This window comes from Aedes aegypti, chromosome 1 (assembly GCF_002204515.2).
Source record: "Aedes aegypti strain LVP_AGWG chromosome 1, AaegL5.0 Primary Assembly, whole genome shotgun sequence".
In the NCBI taxonomy this organism is placed as follows: domain Eukaryota; kingdom Metazoa; phylum Arthropoda; class Insecta; order Diptera; family Culicidae; genus Aedes; species Aedes aegypti.
Window position 1 is genome coordinate 107,657,207 of NC_035107.1, and position 12,634 is coordinate 107,669,840.

General features: G+C 37.3%; 1 protein-coding gene across 1 annotated transcript; it reads left to right on the forward strand.

The window, feature by feature from the left end:
• Positions 1–9,111: 9,111 nt before the first annotated feature.
• On the forward strand, positions 9,112–10,070 carry LOC23687559. Its single transcript, XM_011494679.2, has one exon. It carries the CDS (start codon positions 9,618–9,620, stop codon positions 9,921–9,923), a length of 306 nt encoding a protein of 101 aa, XP_011492981.1. The 5' UTR covers positions 9,112–9,617; the 3' UTR covers positions 9,924–10,070.
• The last annotated feature ends 2,564 nt before the right edge of the window (positions 10,071–12,634 follow it).

Consider the following 12,634-nt stretch of genomic DNA (forward strand, 5'->3'; position numbering starts at 1 on the left):
ATTCAGAAGGCAAAGAGTTATTCTTACTTCGTATGTATTTTTCCAAAAACATTCTTTGAACTTTGTATACTAAATTTTTACTTAAAGTTGTGACATTTTTCAAAAAACACTGAAAAATCAAATCAAATGTCCTCAGCATTGGGTCGACCAAAATTTTAAATCAAAGTTTCATTAGAATCGTAATCTTATATTCTTTGAAGCGACCCCACGAAATTTTGGCGGAAAAATCTGGAAAGTATTCAAAATCAATGAAACAGTCAGTCAAGCCATCGTGCAAAAGTTTGGGTTCACCCCTCAGTATGGTGTATCGTGCAAAAGTTTGGGTTCACCTGAACTTACTTAAATCTGTGAAATCTCAAACCAATCATGTACGCGCCATTATTTGCGCTTAAAAAGCTTTAAACTTTTTAAATCGGTTGAAAAACGGCAAAGATATTGACAAAAATGATGTGCGTGCGGCTCAGGTGAACCCAAACTTTTGCACGATTTGCATCATACTGAGGGGTGAACCCAAACTTTTGCACGATGACTTGACTGACTGTTTCATTGATTTTGAATACTTTCCAGATTTTTCCACCAAAATTTCGTGTGGTCTCTTCAAAGAATATAAGATTACGATTCTAATGACACTTTGATTTAAAATTTTGGTCGACCCAATGCTGAGAAAATTAGATATGATTTTTCAGTGTGTTTTTTGAAAAATGTCACAACTTTAAGTGAAAATTTAGTATACAAAATTCAAAAAATGTTTTTGAAAAAATACATACAAAGTAAGAATAACTCTTTGCCTTTCGAATGCGGCTTAAAGAGTATCAATTGGACGTGTAATCACAGAGATATGGACAGAACACTTTTGTATGTTTTTGAGGGGGTGAACCCAAACTTTTGCACGGGAGTGTATATTACATACCAGCACATAACATTCAAGTAAACAGCCTGGCTGGAGAAGTTAAATAAGAAGCAAATACAGTCAACCCTCTCTTACTCGATATTGAAGGGACCATTGATACCTCCTTCCAGAACACAAAACCAATGCAACTGCGATCAAAGGGACCATCGAGTTAGCCATGAAAACCAACTTTAACTATGGTTCTCTAACTCGATATCGAGTAAGGGAGAGTTAACTGTACCAGGTATAGGTACGCTTGCAAATCGCACACTTCAGGTTAATTATCAGAACTCCAGATCTGAAAGACTTCCAGTAAAAGCTGGTGTTCCTCAAGGCAGCATTTTGGGACCAATATTATACAATATTTTCACATCTGACTTACCTGAGTTACCTCCGGGATGTCAAAAATCCTTGTTTGCGGATGACACAGGCCTCTCCGCCAAAGGATGAAGCCTACGTGTTATCTGTAGTCGATTGCAGAAAAGTGTGGATATTTTTTCTTCATACTTGCAAAAATGGAAGATTTCTCCTAATGCTTCCAAAACTTAACTAATAATATTCCCACATAAACCAAAAGCTCTTTATTTGAAACCTTCAAGTAGACATGTTGTCACGATGAGAGGGGTTCCAATAAATTGGTCAGATGAAGTTAAGTATCTAGGGCTCATGCTAGATAAGAATTTAACTTTCAAAAATCACATTGAGGGCATTCAAGCCAAATGTAACAAACATGTAGAATGGCTTTATCCCCTTATTAATAAAAAATAAAAAAATTGTCTTAAGAACAAGCTTTTGATATTCAAACAAATTTTCAGGCCAGCCATGTTGTATGCTGTACCAATATGGACAAGCTGTTGTAATACCAGGAAGAAAGCTAAACAGAGAATTCAAAATAAAATTTTGAAAATGATTCTGAGGCTTCCTCCCTGGTATAGTACCAATGAGTTACATAGAATATCCAATGTTGAAACATTGGAACAAATGTCAAATAAAATAATTAATAATTTCAGGCAAAAATCGTTACAATCTTCTATTGCCACGATTAATGCGTTATATGTTTAGGTTAAGTTAGGTTAAGTATATTCAAAGCGTTTTTTTTTCTCTTATAAGCAGGTGAAATCAACTCACCTGTAAAAAAATCCGAACTGCTACGGCAAATGAAATGTAATATGTTGTTAACAAAATGTAAATAAAATCTTAAATTTGTTTCACCAAATTAGGATGATAGTGTTGTCTAATAACACAGAACACCTAGATATAAGAAATGAATGTAATGTTTGGAATGATACTAATAAAAAAAGGTATACGCTTGCAGCAAATGACGTTTGTATGAAGCCAATATATTTAATGCTTATTTGGTTCTTTTTGAATTCTTATAGCTACAACAATGGTCAGTACTGGAATGCATTTGGAATGCACGTGTAGTGCAAAGAGTAAAGTGTATATGCAATTTCTGATAAATTACCCTGTTTATTTCACTTCGGTGTATTTTACTTGCCAAATAGGGAAGAAGAAACCACCGGGTCATAAGCACAATCAACACGATCCATAGAGTTCAATGCCGCTTTGAGCTGCGAGTAGGGTATTATTAATTACTTAAATTAATAAATTTGTATAACATGTTTTACACGTTTGGTGCTCTTTCTATACTTCATCCAGCCAGCCACACAAACAAACTTCAAACTTCGAGCGTCGATTTTTCAATGCCTACTTATCTATATGGGACAGTTATGCCTTTATGGGCAGTGTAATACGTTTTCGTTCAACAAGTTTTTCACTTTCCGGCCACAGATTCGTCGCGAGTGCCCCTCATAAGTCCGGAGAACTAGCTCCAAACAGTATTCGTAGCCTGTCTACACACATGGCTACACAACGGCAAATCACCTTCTTTGATTCGTTTACTGGTAACGATTTCGTCGGTCTGTTTAATAGTTGGCGACGCGTTGTGTTGTCCATGAAACAGACAATTCTTCAGAAATTACAGTAAAATATTCTGGAATAATCTCAGAACAAAATTCTAGGAAAAATGAGAGTTGTCTAAATGAAGGTTTGATGGAATTTTTGGTAGAAAATAAATCAAAATAGGAGCTTCCTCCAAAACTACTTTTAGGATATTGGAGCAGTGTCTGAAGATCTCAATAAAAAAAATTCTTGAAAAAATGTTTTGTAAGATTTGACCTGGATATGTTCTACAGTACTGAAGTAGTTATTGGTGTGAATTTCAGAAGGATTTCTTGAATTAACTCCTTAAAGAACATCATTCTCAAAGATTTATTTGGACTAACATTTGTTTAAATAGATGCCATAGATTCATTTCATTAAGAATCTTCTGAAAACTCGTTGGAAAGCGATACGATGAGATGTTCACGACAGAATCTCAAAAGAATTTTTAAAAGCGTATATTCATAAAAATACTTTGATAATAGCTTAAGAAGTATTGAATAAACTTTGAAATATATTTTTGAAAAATTCGTGAAAAATAATTTTATGATAATCTTGAAATAATCCATGAGTTTAATTTCAGAAGCTTTTCAGCTTTTCAGCTTTTCAAATTTCTAGAAGAGTCATTGATATACAGTCGAATTTCGTTCGTTGCACTATCTTTAAGTGGGTTCGTTTTAATTGGGCTCCCGTTAGGTGGGCTATAGCCCACTCACAACGAAGGCAAACGTCACTTTTTGACATAGAGCTCGATTTATCAATATTGGTAGCCCTGAATTTCTATTGTATTCGATATTTTGACAGCTAAAAACTCAGCCCGATTAGTGAAAGTCTTTCACTAGGTGGGCTACAGGTTTAGTGCAATCAACGAATGTTGACTGTATTCTAAAGAAGAGTGCTTCGAACAATCCTGGAGAAATTCTTGAAGTATTTTATCGTTGTTTCGATTCCTGCGAGAACTCGTGCAGTTATCAATTATGCCTTTAGAAGCAAACTCTTCTATGAAACACTTGGATATTTTTTATTATAGGAGAATCTTAAGTTCCTCAAAGGTAGAGAACGCATCAAACGTGATTGTTTTATATTATTTTGTTATGGCTATATCGATTATGCAACTTAAAGGTAAAGGGATCTTCTACATTCTCTTTAACTTAGAGTCGCATGACCGATATAGCCATAACAAAATAATATGTTCCTCAAAGAGTTCCTGTAGTTCCTTATAGGAATCTTAAGATAAAATCCTGAGGAGTTCCTGAAAGATTCTTAGAGGGATACTTCAAAGAACTCTTTTTATGATGCCTGCAGGCATTCTGAAGTTATTATTGGTTGCAACGCTGAAGGAATTTATTTCGCAGATCAACTTAGATTGATTTCGGGCCTCATTCATCGCCTATCAATTATTCAGGTTTTTTTTCGACCAAAACCGTTACCTGACTGAAGTCGAGAAATTGAATTAAATCGCATTTTGAATTCCACTTTGCCAACTATAATAGAAAGAAGAGGTTCCTGTTTCTTCATAGTGTTACATTTCATACTAAAGTTTAGTAGTCTAATAACACAAGGATGCGGTAAGCGTTACTCTCTCTGATGCAAATCCTAGCGACGCCCATGAAAATAGTTGAAGTTCAAGAACTTCGCCACTTGCTCGCAGCTGTAGGTATCAGACGTATACTGTAAGCTCTTCTTAAACTGTAACCACCTTCCTCTGTAAGAAGCAACCGCTTGGGCTTGGACTTGAAACTGTAGCCGTTTTGTAGATCGTGCAGAACCGGTGCAGTCCGGTCGGCATCTCTCAGGTGTAGTAAATCTCTTCAAGGTCTACTGGATTGCAATCCGAGGAAAAACATATGATCGAATCATCTTGTCGTTGAATCGTTATTAACATACCTGTACGAGCAGTACGAGCGGCAGCACCTCTTTGTCGCCGGACAAATGAATGGACGAGCCTCTTCTCGGTTGTGAATGAATGTTGTAGCTGTCTGTAGGAATTATCCGGTATGATGGACTGTATGGCAGAAGCACTGTGATTGAAAGTTACGATGCGCACAACTATCTTGCGTGCGTTCATTGTTTATGCGCATACGTAATTGGATTGGACGTTGATGGTTCCTCTTTGCGCTGCTTTCTGCTAGTTGTTATTACGTTTGTAAGTACATACCTAAGGCCTTTTAAAATTTGAACTATATCTGAACTTATGCTTCTTATTTGTCTGTCTCGGGTTAGTTTTCGATACGTAATTTTTTTGGCTTTCAGTTCATTGCATATTAGTAAAATATACCAGTCAAAGCTTAAAATAAAATTAACATAGTAAATAATCATTTGCTGTAAGACAAGCAGATGGTGAGTAGTGTTTGATCCTTCGACCTTGACGTTTGCTCCTGCGGGGGCGAGCGATGAGGGCAGGATCAAACATGTCGCGCGTCGGTAGGGAAGTAGTAAAAAAGTGATCGGTTCGTTAGTAGTGTTTGATCCTTCGACCTTGACGCTTGCTCCTGCGGGGGCGGGTGATTGGGGCAGGATCAAACATGTCGCGCGTCGGTAGTGGAGCAGTGAAAAAGTGATCGGTTCGTTAGTAGTGTTTGATCTATTGATCGCGTCGCTTGCTCTTGCGTGGGCGAGTGACGAACACTTGTTCGGCGTACAATACGATTATCGAATTATTTCGCGAATCCGGTTAGGCGTGATTATATCATGGATCGCATCACCAAACATTGGTGACTCCCAGATCTTTACCTTATCCCACTAACCCAATATCCTTTCCATGACAACCGTGGAGATGCAGAGGTGATCTCGGTCTCTAGTAACAACGGTAGCCACACTAACATTCCTTCCCTTCCCCGATGACCGTAAGGACGTGGTCGGCGCCGTTATTGACTTTTAAATTTGAGCTCTCGATTTGTGCACATTGAAGAATGGTAAGCTAATCCCAAGCCCCATTCATTAATTCCCTGTGCAACTTCGATTGTTCTGGTCAATCACGGAGTAGCAACTACGAATTGTACGGTCATCTATGCTTATGCTATGCTTATGCTTATTTGCAGTAAGACAAGCAGATGCAGTAAGATGCGTGCATTTTTCACAGAACTCCCTTCTTCTTTCTGGCGTAACATCCCAGCTGAGACAGAGCCTGCTTCTCAGCTTAGAGTTCTTATGAGCACTTTCACAGTTTTTAACTGAGATCTTTCTGGGCTAATTGACTGTTTGTGCATGTGTAATACATCGGGGGTGCGTAAATTGAATCAGTGCGTAAAACGAGGGAGCTCAGTTCGTAAAACGAGGTTTTGCCGTTTGCAATCTACTTGTATGAAATTAATTTATATCATTTAGAAAAAAATATGCTATTTTAGCACCATTAACATATTATTAATACATTGGGTTCTAAATCAGGCTAGAATGTGTGCAAGTTAAGGTCTTCCAAGAACTCTTTGGAGTTGGGGCATATGATTCTACATGAGTTAACGGAGATCAATTTATCATTTCTATGTAGAAGAATGTCTCACAATACTGGACCCTAGAATATTGTTATATTTTTAAGAAGCGTTTGTATTGTCAGATCCAAGTTTTGGTAATTAAGTGAGTACAACAGGTTTTCTAGTTCATTCAAAAACTTCCTGGAATATATACCTGCAATGTACTGGCATATTTAGCGATCCTTTGATGTTTTTTTGATATTGCACAGGCCCTTATCTATTCATAGTAGTAAAATGAATATTTTTATAGTTTGTGCCGATGTCCTAGGTCCCCAAGGACTCCATTGAATATAGGCCTTGGGATCTACGATCGTGATAAGAGATTAGAGGTTAGTTTTCAATTACTCCACAGGCTCCTAACCATTCATGTGAGTAAACGGTGTATTGTTATAATTTGTGTGGATGTCCTAGGTCCTCCAAGGACCCCATTGAATATAGACCTTGGGATCTACGGCCGTAATAAGAGATAAGAGGTTAGTTTTCAATTACTCCACAGGCCCCTAACCATTCATGTGAGTAAACGGTGTATTGTAATTATATGTGTGGATGTCCTAGGTCCTCCAAGGACCCCATTAAATATAGGCCTTGGAATCTACGATCGTAATAAGAGATAAGAGGTTAGTTTTCAATTACTCCACAGGCCCCTAGCCATTCATGTGAGTAAACGGTGTATTGTAATAATTTGAGCGGATGTCCTAGGTCCTCCAAGATCTATATCGAATATAGGCCTTGGGATCTACAAGCGTAACCAATTATCAATTGATGCTTTTTTGATATGGCACAGGCCCTTATCTATATGTAGCAGTAATGTGATAATTCGTACCGAAATCCTAGGTCCTCCAAGGACTTCATTGAAAATAGGCCTTTGAATCTACAAACGTGATCAATGGTCTATAGGTAGTTTTTAAATATGGCACAGTCTCTTAGCCATTTATTCAAGTCAATTGAATATTTTATTGATTTATACGGATATTATTGGTGCTCCAAGGACTACATTGAATAGAAGCCATTGGATCTACGGCCATAATAAGTGATAAGAAGATAATTTTCAAATACTCCAAAGGCCCCTTACCATTCCTGTGGGTAAACGGTGTATTGTATGAATTTGTGCGGATGTCCTTGGTCCTCTAAGATCTCTATCGTATATGGGCATTAGGATATACAAGCGTAACCAATCATCAATAGATAGTTCTTCATTATTGCAAAGGCCTCTTACTGTCCAAATTTGCAAACGAAGTATTGTATTGAGTTGTGTCGATGTTTTTGTACTTCCGAGGACCACGATATATGGGCCTGTGTATCTACAAACTTAAGTAGTTGTACATTGATGATACTTATTTATAGCATAAAATCTAAACTCTTAAGACTAAGAAGCCTGTCATTCGTTTTGGTAGCCTTGTTGATTCAATTCCAAATTGGCGTCGGACATCGATTTTCGTCATCCCCTCGTCGTGCCCGTTCCGAAAATACCCATATTGTATGGGTTTCCAACGGTTTTCCCGAACCAGAGGTAACCATTTTGGATTCCAAAATGACGTCGGACATCGATTTTCGTCATCCCCTCATCGTGCCCATTCCGAAAATACTCATATTGTATGGGTTTCCAACGGTTTTCCCAAACCAGCGGTCGCCATCTTGGATTCAAAAATGGCGTCGGACATTGATTTTCTTCATCCCCTCATCATGCCCATTCCGAAAATACCCATATTGTAGGGTTTCCAACGGTTTTCCCCAACCAGAGGTCGCCATCTTGGATTCCAAAATGGCGTCGGACATCGATTTTCGTCATCCCCTCGTCGTGCCCGTTCTGAAAATACCCATATTGTATGGGTTTCCAACGGTTTTCCCCAATCGGAGGTCAATAATTTCCCACAGAATTGTCAAAACTCAATTTACGCACTGCGTAAAAAAGTAAAAGTAAATTGAGTTTACTGCGTAAAAAAATGACTTAAATTGAGGTAGCGTCAAAAAAGACTTCGTAAATTGAGATTTTAGTGTACATCAATATTTTACCTTTATTTAGTGCTGATCTAGTGTAATATTATGCATATTCGCCGTAATATTAGGGTAATACATATATTGTATTGAATGGAGACAAAAATAACCATTTTAGTTATTCGAATTTAGCAATAGAGAGTTACGCTTGTGTTGAATCTTGTTATAAAGCATCCCCTTGTCACGGTAAACTTAAAATTATTTCTGCTTTAATGTAATATTAATAGGTAATAAAGCAAATTTCATTACAAATAGAATTACATGCGACGTTCATTCGGTGACCGTCTTGCCCCATATGGGTGTCACACTTGCCCCATAGTGTCGAAAAATAGGATATTTTGGATGATGTTTGAGAAACTCCAAAACTAATACTTTTCGAAGTTATTTTCTTTTTAAATGGCACAGTGGTTATGAAAAAATGTGAAACTAACATCATGAGGCTAAATATTGCAATATTTCCAAGTTCCTTTGGCTACTTCTAGAAACTAGATATGTGGGCCAGTGAACTGACAAAAAATCATTTGAATCCGTTGAGAATTCGCTGAGCGGTGAGGGTTTCAGTATTTTTGCTTTCACTCAGGCCTATACGGGTTAAAATGCTAACTTTTCTTTTATGAAATAAATTTATGCGAAACGTCCATCATTCTTATACGAAATGGGCCACCCCCTGTGAAAATTTCAATCAAATTGGTTCATAAATAGCTTGGATCTAACCGTCCATCTGACCGTCCTAGAATTGTTTGACTACCTTGGTGCAATTTCGCATGACAGTCCCTGAAGAATGAATCATCTCTTCTGTTTCCTTTCTTCCAGCTGAGAGAGGGGAACCCCGTCGTCACATAAGAACCAGCGCAGCGAATGGAGCATCGCTCATCATCAGAACCCGACCGAAATTGCGCAAAAAAGGAAAGCAAAACATCCATCCGCGATAGAACGGCCTTCGCGCGAAAAACCCTTATATAAAAGCATTGGCCGGCTCCTGTCCACTCAATAGATCATCTAGCGTGTTGCACTCGATCAGAGGTGCCACTGTCTCGGCAACATCTACGCGCGTAAGTTCTGTATCAGCGATAGTCGTGTGTTCTCTCCATCTAAGGATCGCCGCCACATGGTGTGAAAACAGTTGATTGAAGATAATTGGATTGATTAAGCCTCGATCGCAAACTCAAACCATTGAACTTGAGCCTACCATTTAGAGGCAATCCTCCAAAGAGTGTTAGCTGCTGCCACCAGTTGATAGACGTCGAATACGCACCCTTCCATTACTGATTGATCGAGTGCTAAAAATAACATTACCAAAAGCTGTTGCCCTACACACCAAGATGAGGTCACTGTCATTGGTACTGTCAACTTTGCTGAGTTTGCTGCTGTTGACCGAAGTGGTTCTAGCATCGCCGGTACTTGATAAGCTGTTCGGATTCGCCGCTTACCAACCGGGTTATTCCGGTTATGGCTACGGTGGAAACCAGTACGGGTACTACAGTTCCGGCGGAGGAGGCCCCAGTCCAACGCACAAGAAAAAGCCCAAGGGTCGCTCGTATAAGGACATCTGCCGAGTGGTGAACCCTACGCCGTACGCTTTGCCAGGAAGTGTTCCCTATCCCGCGGCGCCATTCTGTCCGTATTGAAAATGAAAATAATACTCTTGTATGTTGTGTTCAGTTGTACATCGAATGTGTTTCTATGAAGTGTGAGATTGAACCCTTTGCTGTATATAGCTAGTGATAAGGTGATGATAATAAAGTGCAAAGTATTTTTAGTTTATTTCAAAGGGATATGTGTAGTTCGTTCATTTTTTTACATTATGTTTGTTTGAATCTAATATGTATTGTATCAAAATGACAAAATTTGTGTTAAACGGTGTTACGTAAATTTGATGAACTAAATCGATTAAGAGAAATCTAAAACTGTTAATACGATCATATGATACTGAAGCAAGATTTCATTTATTTTTTCGCTTTCAGTATGACCGTACCTACAGTTATCAATTTTATTCCTTGTTTTTTGTCTAATACAAAAATTCAATCAGTTTTCGCAAGAAACGGATTATTTTGCTCGGTTCATCAATTATTCTAAATAAAATGGCTCTTCGATTTTTGCAATTAGTTTAAATCCGTGTTGAGACTGGAGTTTCCCTTATGAAAAGCCAAAAAATATGCTGATCAAGCCACGAACAGAAAAGAATAATGATCCCAGATTAGGGCAGTTCAAAACTGTTCAAAATACATAAAACATTTATTCAACTCATCGTGCAAAAGTTTGGATTAATCTGCATCTTATGAAAACCGCTTATGTTAATATCTCTACAATTTTTCTTACAATTTCGATGGTCTAAAGCGTTGTTCAACGTAAATAATAATGCGCATATAATTGGTATGAGATTTAATAGAAACTTATTTTTCTAATGACCCCAAACTATTGCACGATGACTTGAATGACTATTTTATTGTTTTTAAATATTCTATATTGATTTTAATTTTGTCCGTCTATATGTTTCCAGCGCTCTTAAAAAAAAACGAATTACGATTCTAATGCAGCACAAATAAAACGATTATAAAACGAAGCCAAACTTTGAATTGTCAAGTGCACAAGACTGGAGAATCTGACAACAGTTCACGTTGAAAATCAATCGAATTACTTGCTTACTGGTGGTGACCAATGGGATAAATTTTCAATGCGGAGCGCTGTTTGGTGTCTTGTGCTCTTGAAAATTTGAGGTGTGGCTTCGATGCAACTTCACCTTTTCCTATTTACTTTTGAATAAGCCATAGAGGGTAATCACAGGGATATGGGCAAAACACTTCGGTATGAGCATTTTTCGCAGGGACAGGCCCACTTACGCTTGCTTTGCTCTTTCAGAATGTTCCATATTTATACTAGTTTGAAAGCTTCTGTCGAGTAAGTAAAGAAACTGTATTCGCATGGTCAAATTGATGGACCCCTTGGTAGTTATAATCAAAACCGTTATTTAGAACCCTGTCATTTTTTTTTATTATTTTATTAGTATAATTCCAAACATTATATTCATTTCTTATATCTAGGTGTTCTGTGTTATTAGACAACACTGGGGATTATTTTTTATTATCGGACGATTTGGGCCGGAGGTTCTCCGATTTGGATGAAATTTTCACCAGAGGTTGAGCTCGTGGATACATGACCAAAAGTGAAATTCAAAAAATTATAGTGGCCTATTTTCCCGGAAAACTGTAGATGAATTTTCACGATTTCCCTATATATCTCAAACTTCAAAAATTCATATCTGCTGAACTATGCATCGTAGAACAAAAGTCTTTTAGTAAAATCGAAAGGAAATTTCCTCTACGCTTCCCATAGGAAATTGTGTTCTATTGTGGGCCTTATAACCGTGCGCTAACGGCGCACACAAGAGTAATTTGAGTAAAACATGGCCAAAATTATTTTCTGCTTTTAATGGTTTTCTTATTCCTTTATATTGATTAAAAAACGGTTTTAACTTAACTAGGATTAATTTCAAACCTTTCCCGAACTCATAACCACCTAACAGTGAGTAATTGTATTAAAAAAAGGGCATTATAGACATACTGCTTTTGAATTCATCTTTGAAATTCATTGGTTAGAATATTGTTGCAACAAATGACAATTGTTTTGTATGGAACTAATTGAAGAGTCCCTGGCTCACCAAGGGACAAAACTATTAAAGAAGAACCAGATTTTCCAATAGCATTTGGATGTTCTAAGCAACTTGTTTCAGTAACCAGGCTTAATTTTCCATTTGGGATTACAAAACGTTTAGTGCTGCCTGTTTCTGTTTTTTTTTGCGATTTAAAATATTTATTCAAACATATACTTGTATTGTAGAAAAATTTAACCAAAGACAAATAGACGTAGCGCTCGAATTATTTTTATCGTTACTGTACGATAAAAATAATTAGCGCTAAATTCTATTATTTAGTAGTTGGCCGATGGCTCATTCGTGGCGCTCGCGTCGCGTTTTCGTTCGAGTTTGACATTTGCGCACTACCGCCATCTAGTTACCGTTTGGCCAAACCCAGTATTTGTAAGCATTGGGCCTTAATATTCGCATGACTATGTTTTGAATTGATAGTTGTTCTATCTATTACGTCTGTTTGTCTGTGATTTAACAATATGCTTGTGTTTCTTAAATAATGAAAAATTTAATAGTCCATTTATATTGGGACGTTGGAAATTTATCTGTTTGTTTTATATTTCAAAAGTTTGTTCCATGCCTAGGGTATACTTTGTATACTGTCCATAAATGCATGTCAGTCCTATATTCATATGTTTGCTGGATTTCCTATTCACATAGGTCTATTATTCATTGATGGGTAGTATAGTGAAA